Here is an 8,978-nt window from a genome sequence, read left to right on the forward strand (position 1 = left end):
TATGGACCACATGAAATTGCCAAATGCATGGCCCACAAGCAGACAACTGTCTTTGTGTTGAATGGTATTTTTTTATTTATTTTGCATTAATTTTTTAACATTATCAGATATTTCAACACACGTTGATATAAAAATAAAATTTAAAAAATAAAAAATATTATTTATTATATTTCTGATAAAAAAACTCTTTTAAACACCAACTTAATTCTTCGTCGTATTTAAAATATAAAAAAGGAAACAAGTTCGAGGAGGAGCACATGCGAGCTGTAAGTCAGAGCCTCCATTCCCTCCTGTTTCCACCTATAAGAAAAAAAAAAACCTGCTCCTCCCTCCATCTCCAAGATTGTTATTTTAAAACGCTTCCTTTTCCGATCCACTCTCTCCTTAAAATTACAAATCCTTTGTCATTCTTGAAATCTTGCTGACTCATTTCCACTCGGACACACTACTCAACGAAGCCAGCCAGCCCGCCCGGTAATAAAACTTTCATCGTTCAATGTTATCAGATTTTTGCTACAATGTGTTTTAATAGTATTTATTTATTTGTTTTATGTTCGGGATCACATGCCCTTTTGATATTTGTAATTATGAGTGTTTGTTTTCTTGCATCTTTCTTTCTTTCTTTCTCAATTTTGTTGAGCTGTTGCAATTATTCATTGCTAATAATACTTTTATATTTATTCAATTTCACTGGATGCATAGATCGATAGATAGATGGATAATCCATGGAGCATCATTTTGTTGTTGATGGTATCTTTTCTTTGATCGTTACAAGGCAACAAACCAGACAAAATAATGAATGTTGTTTTTTGTTTGTTTTCAGGACTCAGAAAGATTGGTAGAATCAGGGGCTATAGTTGAAAGATGATTCCATATATAGTTGCTATCCTGGTTCCCCTTATAATTACTCTTCTCTATCAAAAATCAAAGAATGCAAAGAAACGTGGGGTGCCTGTTGATGTCGGTGGGGAACCGGGATATGCGATTCGGAACGCTCAATTTCCAACCCTCTTGGAAACTGCATGGGAAGGTGTTTCAACTCTCGCTCAACTTTTTGAGATGGCGTGCAAGAAACATGAACATAAATGCTTGCTTGGAACGAGGACATTAATCTCAAAGGACACTGAAGTTTCTGCCGATGGAAGGTCTTTTGAGAAGCTTCATTTGGGAGAGTATGAGTGGCTGACCTATGGGGAAGTGTTTGAAAAGGTGTGCAATTTTGCTTCTGGGTTAGCTTACCTTGGGCATAGAAGCGAGGAACGTGTTGCGATATTTGCTGATACAAGAGCAGAGTGGTTTATTTCCTTGCAGGTGCTCATTTTTTTGTGAATATCATGTTTATATATTCACACATTGCAATTTCTTTTTCAAGGAGCATGTTATATGGAAAGTGATGAAAGGGAGCTTGAGTTTTTATCAAGTATATTTCTCTACAGAACTCTTTGGAATTCACATTCCTTTATCTAGTTGATGAACGGAATGTGTAGGTGTATTACTTTCAGCAGGCCAAATCCAGCCTATGCCTCACATAATAACCTGAGTTGCTGATGGGTTTATCTCGTATCAGGGTTGTTTTAGGCGCAATGTCTCTGTGGTTACCATTTACGCAACTTTGGGCGAGGAAGCACTTTGCTATTCATTAAATGAGGTTCTCTCTCTCACTCTCTCTAGTCAATGCTCCAATTCGCTAGTTAGGCATTTACCCCAAACACTTCCACATTGCTGTAACCCTATTTGCTAGACACTGAATGATTGACTGCAGGTAGCATGCTGGTATAAATTTTTACTCGTCCGATTGCAGCATATTTCTGAATTTTAATTTTGAGTTTGCTTCTCTCCAGACAGAAGTTACAGCTGTGATTTGCGGGGCCAAAGAACTGAAAAAGCTTGCAGAAGTAAGCGGACAGCTTGAAACAATAAAATACATCATATGTATGGATGATGAAACTCCATCAAGTGCATCATCTGTGGCGCAGAGTGGTCGCTGGAGAGTTGTGTCAGTAGCTGATGTGGAGAAACTTGGACGAGAAAATCCAGTTGGTTCTGCTTTACCTCTATCAGAAGATGTTGCGGTTATAATGTACACAAGTGGGAGTACTGGGCTGCCTAAGGTTAGGAGCATCTATTGCATGATGTGCATCTTCCACTTCGTCTTTAGTTTGTTCAACCTCACCATGTTGCATCTTAGTTGGTTTCTCATTGGTTAGTTGTTGACTGAGGAGTAGCTTGGATCTGTATGCGGTGTTTGAATTCATTGTGTGAGGAATCTATATTTACCAAGGTTCTAAGCATCCTCCTAACCTCCTCTCCAAACTAGTTTACTCCTTGGCTGTTTTCATTGATGAGAAGTTGGCTCTGACTTAAAGCTCAAAGGCTTCATGAAATGTCACATTCCATGTGTTTGACTTGTACATAACATAGCAGACTAACAATGATCCATCTATTTTATGCCTCAATTGAGGATATTTGCTCGCTCCCTAGGTATTGCTAAGTCCGTGCTGGTGCTTATGGTTCTTGACATTCAGGATTGACATGCTATGAAAATTTATGTTGAAGACTTCATTTAGAAGCACTACCATAGAATATATTGATTTACCTTCTTATAGTGTTTAGAGTTTTAAGTAAGAATTACCGATCCCCATCTATGTTTTTGGCATTTTCAATAGTTATACCACCCCATATCAGAGCTTACAGATTAGTTATTTATCTATCATGTCCATTCTGTACAGGGTGTAATGATGACACATGGTAATGTCCTAGCTGTAGTTTCTTCTGTCAGGACAATTGTTACTGGTCTTGAAGACAAGGATGTTTATCTGGCTTACCTACCATTGGCTCATATCCTTGAAATAGTGGCTGAGGTATGGAGCGTTTATCCAGTTTACATAACCACAGTAGCTAGATGCCTTCTCATATCCCCTAGTACATTCTTACACACAAGTATATACATGCTTCACCTCACTGTTTATGTTACAGAATGTAGTTGCAGGTGCTGGAAGTGCTATAGGATATGGAACCCCAATGACACTCACTGATACATCAAACAAGATCAAAAGGGGAACAAAGGGGGATGCGACTGTCTTAAGGCCAACTGTAATGGCAGCTGTTCCAGCAATTCTTGATCGTGTTCGAGATGGTGTGCTGAAGAAGGTTAGGGAATTTTGACAAGTTCTCATTTCTGCTCCCTTCTCTCTATCTCTCTCTCTCACACACACCGCGCGCGCGCGCGCGGTTCTGAATGATTTCTCCCAGAAAACAACGTTGGTTATTAAAATATATTTGACATTTCAGGTTGATGCAAAGGGTGGCCTTACCAAGAAATTGTTTGATTTTGCATACACTCGTCGAATATCTGCAATCAATGGTAGTTGGTTTGGTGCTAGGGGCATGGAATTGCTTCTGTGGAACTTCCTGGTGTTTAGAAAGGTTCAGGCAGTTTTGGGAGGTCGCATCCGCTTTTTGCTTTCTGGTGGTGCTCCTCTTTCTGGTGATACTCAAAGATTTATCAACATTTGCCTTGGGTTAGTATGGCCTTAGCAGATTTTTGTCTATCTGTATGTATAAATGATCTATATTTAATCATGCTAATGTTTTGAAAAATTATATTTACATCCCTGAACATTGTTTATTTCAGTAACATTGAAAAAGGGCTACAAAATTACCAAGCAAAGCATCAGAAGATAATTACAGCATGGCATCATGGTTATAACCCCTCCTGCAGTTGCATTTTTCATTTCTAAATTCATGCAACGTGGCAGATGGGATTGTGAGCCCTAAGTCACTTGTTTATTTCAATTCTATTTTAAGACTTAAATATAAAAGATGGGCTTCCACTTAGAAAAGAGAACTTGTGTATTTACATGAAGACTCAAGTTTAATGGTTGTTTTTTAGATCCTAACATGCAAAAATGTTTAGCTGTGTAGATGCATGATTAGATGAATCTATCCTCATCTTTCACTATGATTACTAGCACAAACATCAATGACTGCCAACATTATCAGGGCTTATCATTTTTTACCAGGCCTTTCTCCACTTTTTACGTTTTGGTTTATTGTTTTTCTTTTTTCTGCCCTTGACCAACATCAATGGATTCATACAGGGCTCCAATATGCCAAGGTTATGGTCTCACAGAGACTTGTGCTGGTGGGACATTTTCTGAGTTTGACGATCCATCTGTTGGTCGAGTTGGTAATCCAGTCCCTTGCTCGTATATTAAGGTAAGCTATGATTAAAAATTTAAATGTCAATTTTGAAATAGCTCATGCTGATCTGTTCAGAAATTCCCAAGTCATGAACAACGATGTGCTTAAGTTGGAAATATATGTCATGAGTCTCCATACATGACATTGGGGTGCTTTTAAGCAGTGATTTTGTGGGTATCCACATGTATTTCCATTTCCTCTGAGATTTTGGCCTTCTGGGGCTAGCTCAGGAAATAAGTGGAGTTTGAGTTTTGATGTTAGGTTTTTGTTGTTGGCTGATGTTCTATGTTGATTTCCAATGGTTATTCTAGAATCCTGGTTTTCACATAATTGCAATATATTTTTACGTTAGGAGGTCCTGTCAATTAATGGATAAACATGCCTTCTTGTTTAAACATTATCATTAAGTGTTGTTTATATGATGCATTGCCATTAATTCAATGTTGTGCATGTGTTTTCTTCATTATTGTTATAGTTCTGATTGGATCATCTTGTTTCACTGTTATACGTCAGTGAATGAACTCTTAAATTTTAATAATGTAACGTGTTCCTTTTCAGTTAATAGATTGGCCTGAAGGTGGGTATTTAATTAGCAATTCACCAATGCCTCGTGGGGAAATAGTTATTGGTGGTCCAAACGTTACGTTGGGATACTTTAAAAATGAAGCAAAAACAAAAGAGGTGTACAAGGTAACATATAAAAGATTCATGCCAGTGTTTATCTTATAGAACCATGTGCTGAAGGAAAAATGTCAACATAAGTTTGACTGTGCCTTTTCTTTTCTTTTCTTTTTTTGAAAAGGTTGATGCGAGAGGAATGAGGTGGTTTTATACAGGTGATATAGGACAATTTCATGCTGATGGTTGCCTTGAGATAATTGACCGTAAAAAGGATATTGTCAAGCTTCAACATGGGGAATATATCTCCTTAGGAAAGGTATTGGTATATATCATAAAATGCTATTTTCCATCACATTTTCGTTGGGACTAACATTTTCCTTACAGGTTGAGGCTGCACTTGTCGTGAGCACCTATGTTGAGAATATAATGCTGCATGCGGATCCATTTCATAGTTACTGTGTAGCCCTTGTAGTGGCAGCGCAACCTGCTCTAGAAGAATGGGCTTCAAAGAAGGGAATTGCATTTACTGATTTTGCGGAGTTGTGTGAGAAAGAAGAAACAATAAGAGAACTGCAGGCATCACTTTTGAAGGTATGCCTTTCTGATCGTGTTTTAGCTTCTAGAATTGAAAAGGGTGCCAGTGGATGTTTAGCTTATATTTTTTTCCCATTTCAATGCTTATGGCACAAAGTACTAGAAAAACTTGAAAAGCAACATTTGTGCAACACTCTTGAAGTCTCCTGTTCAAATAATAAAGCAACTGGATACCAAAATATGATCATGAAATACGACTGGCAAGATGTTAAGAGATGAGGCTTTTGTAGAGCCTTTATTTGAATTTATCAGGCATAAAATGGTTATGAATAAAACTTCTGACCAACTTGTAAAGAAATGTGGTGGTTTTAGTTTCATCCATTCTGAGTGTTGCCAAAATTGGGGTCCAACATTTGCCTTGCTCATAAAGCACTTCTGACCATGCATTTGTTTTGTAAGAACTTTTGCACATCAGATAGAAAACCATAGTATTTCAGATAAGCTAGTCTTAGATGGTTGTATTGTCTACATTGTGATGCATAATCAATGTTACCCGATGTGGGAGTTTCAAAGAGTGCATTGAAAGTATTCTTAGGAATTGTCTTGATGCCTGGCGAAGCAGTTGCCCTTCCCTGCTAGCTCAAGATTTTACCACCTTAACTCCCTTCTACGAGCAGCAAAAGAGTAGCAGTCCTTTTCAGCTATGCAACTTTTCCGCCGCCTTGACAATAATGCTCCAGATATTGTAGAATGTGTGCCTGATTTTATTTTATTTTTATCATTATCTTTTCAATGTTTTAAGTTTTCCTGTTTTATTAATTTGCAGGCAGCAAAGGCAGCACGATTGGAGAAGCTTGAGATCCCAACAAAGATCAAATTGCTTTCTGATCCATGGACTCCTGAAACTGGCCTAGTCACTGCAGCTCTCAAGCTTAAGAGAGAGGCCGTTAGGAAGGCTTTCTTTGAAGAACTCTCGAAGTTATATGAATCTTGAGTCAGAAACTCTCGAAGTTTTTACACGTATACTGCAATAAATTTTCTTATATATTTACTGGTATTACCTTTTGTTATAGATCAGAGAACGGTGTACTTTAAGAGCCCTTCAATTTGATGCCTTCTTCCAAGCATTTTACTAACATTACAAACTTGAAAAAGCACAGGCCTTGGGCCCTGAAGTAGAGCGCACCACAAGAGACCTCACAAAGAAGGCAAATAATTCGTGGCTAAAAAGTATAACAATTACTACCAAAGAAGGCAAATAATTCGTGGCTAAAAAATATCAACAACTACTACGCGATTGATTGTTTGAGATTGTTATAGTTATTATAGTTGTGATTTAAAAAAATATTTTATAAAAAATTTGATTGTTTGAGATTGTGATAGTTGTTATGATAGTTATTATAGTTATGATTTAAAAAATTATTTTATAAAAAATATTTTTAGTTAAAATTAATTTGAAAAAATAGATGTTTGTTTAAAACTATAATTGAAATTGAGGATAAAGAAAAAATAGTTTAATGTATTTGGTTAAGAGTTTTTGAAATTGAGATTATAAAATAATTTTAAAAAATATATATTAATTTAATAATTTTTAATTTAATTATTGTGGTTTTAATTATTGTTATTATATTATAAAATAAATTATATTTTATATAAAAAAATTTATTGTTTTATTAAACTATTTACAATTTCATTACGTATAATATTCATCCAACAATAACTACAAAATTAGATAAAATATTATTAGGAATAAAATTAAGATTATAATATAAGTAAATTTAATTCATTTTAAACTTATTATTTTTTAAAAAAAAAATTATTGTTCATATTTACATTAACGATACAAGTGAAATCATTTAATTGTATTTATTTTGCAAAAAAGAAAAATTGTTCAATGAACAGTGGATGCATACCTTCACTGTTCAGTGAATAGTGGAGCATGATTCTTCTATAAAACGGGCAGGAAGCAGCTCCCAGCTGCTTCCTTTTTTCTTGCGTTTTAAACACAGTAAATTATGGAATCCATATACAGTAACAAGCGTTTGTTACTTAACCAAACAATTTGTAAAATTTAACCGTAGGAAACCTAAACACCACCACGTAGCCAAACAGGTTCTATAATTTGTAGGTACTTCACTACAGTCACGTCCATGGTAGGAGGGGTGGGTGAGGTAGGGGTGGTTTGGTGTTCAAAAAAATTACTAATTATCCTCAATAATGGGGTAGCATAGTTAATAAAGGGTTTATTGCATAATTATATATATTTTAACAAAAATTAAGCAATTAGGGTTTTGAGGAATAATGAACAATTTAAATTACAATTGGAGATTTTTTTATGTGTTCAAATAAACAATGATTAAAGGTCTCATTACCAAAATCATATTTTTATGTTGGTTATTGTTGAATAAAGAAGAATCAATTAACTGTTTAGAGTTTTCTTCAAGATTAATGTTGCATAATAACAAATTTGAATTTTTTTTCAAGTTATAGAGTTAAACAACCTATAAATAATTAAACAATCAATTTTTTTACCACATCACAACACATTATTATTATATTTCAAAGCCATGATTTGAAAAAATATAAATTAAAAACTAACTTAATATATTGATTTGAGGATGAAACCTACAAGAGATCTCACTACTCAGAAGAAACAACCATAGAAACACAAATTCATGCAATAAATAAGTTTCAATAGTAATTCTATATTGTTTGATTTGAAAGAAATCACAAATTCTGCAAGAGAGGGAGGGATAAAAGGTGTCTCTTATTGTTATAATATATAGGAGGAACTTTGGTCATTTCCTTAAATTTAAAATATTCTTTGACTATGATTGGAAAGTGTAATTTTTCAAAACTCGATAAACAAGTGCAATTTTAATCAGACTATATGTTATGACTAATTTCATCATTTTATATTTTTATATTTGGTTAGTTCCATAACTTTATTTATTGCTATAAATAGACCAAGATGACATGAGTCTATCTTGTTTCTAAACTCAACATTATTGAGTTCAATTGAGCACCGAGCTCAAGTAAACATGAGTTTGGAAAACTGTCAACCTAATATTCTTTGAATTTAGCTATACGTTGAACTCAAACATATAAGGGTCTAGCAAATTGCTAGATTTAACATTCTTGAGTTCAGCTATGCGTCGAGCTGTATTTCAATTCTTAAAGCGTTTATTATATAAAAACAAAAACAAACACTTTTATTCTTAGAATTTAAAGTTTATTATCTCATTTATTACAATCTCTAACTAAAAGTTATTAACTTTATCATTGGAGGGTCCCTAAACCCTATCATAAAAGATTGTTTCACGGGTGTTAGGTTTTCTAATACTAACCATTTACTTCGTGAGCTCTAGAAAACAGAATATTGACGTGAATATATAATTATCTACTATCCAAATACTCAAAAATTATTCTTAAATATGTTGAACTTTAGAACATCACTAGCGATTTATCTCGTGCTTTGCTGCAAAATATAATTATTTTTCAAGAACGCACCAAGTGTATATGCTTCTTTAATGTGTTTATATTCTTTAATGTGTTTATATATATAAACCCATAGAAAACCAATGCAGAATGATAAGGTCACATGAATAAGAATTTTTAAC

At 34.5% G+C, this 8,978-nt stretch overlaps 1 protein-coding gene across 1 annotated transcript; it reads left to right on the forward strand.

The window, feature by feature from the left end:
• The first annotated feature begins 235 nt into the window (after positions 1 to 235).
• LOC105107230 (long chain acyl-CoA synthetase 9, chloroplastic-like) lies at positions 236 to 6,492 on the forward strand. Its single transcript, XM_011001081.1, has 12 exons — positions 236 to 474; positions 824 to 1,311; positions 1,568 to 1,648; positions 1,842 to 2,111; positions 2,730 to 2,861; positions 2,977 to 3,150; positions 3,292 to 3,521; positions 4,101 to 4,218; positions 4,762 to 4,893; positions 5,006 to 5,140; positions 5,209 to 5,415; positions 6,185 to 6,492. Exons 2-12 carry the CDS (start codon positions 865 to 867, stop codon positions 6,350 to 6,352), a joined length of 2,094 nt encoding a protein of 697 aa, XP_010999383.1. The 5' UTR covers positions 236 to 474; positions 824 to 864; the 3' UTR covers positions 6,353 to 6,492.
• Positions 6,493 to 8,978: the final 2,486 nt, after the last annotated feature.

The sequence above is a fragment of the Populus euphratica genome, unplaced genomic scaffold (genome assembly GCF_000495115.2).
Source record: "Populus euphratica unplaced genomic scaffold, PopEup_1.0 scaffold152.1, whole genome shotgun sequence".
In the NCBI taxonomy this organism is placed as follows: domain Eukaryota; kingdom Viridiplantae; phylum Streptophyta; class Magnoliopsida; order Malpighiales; family Salicaceae; genus Populus; species Populus euphratica.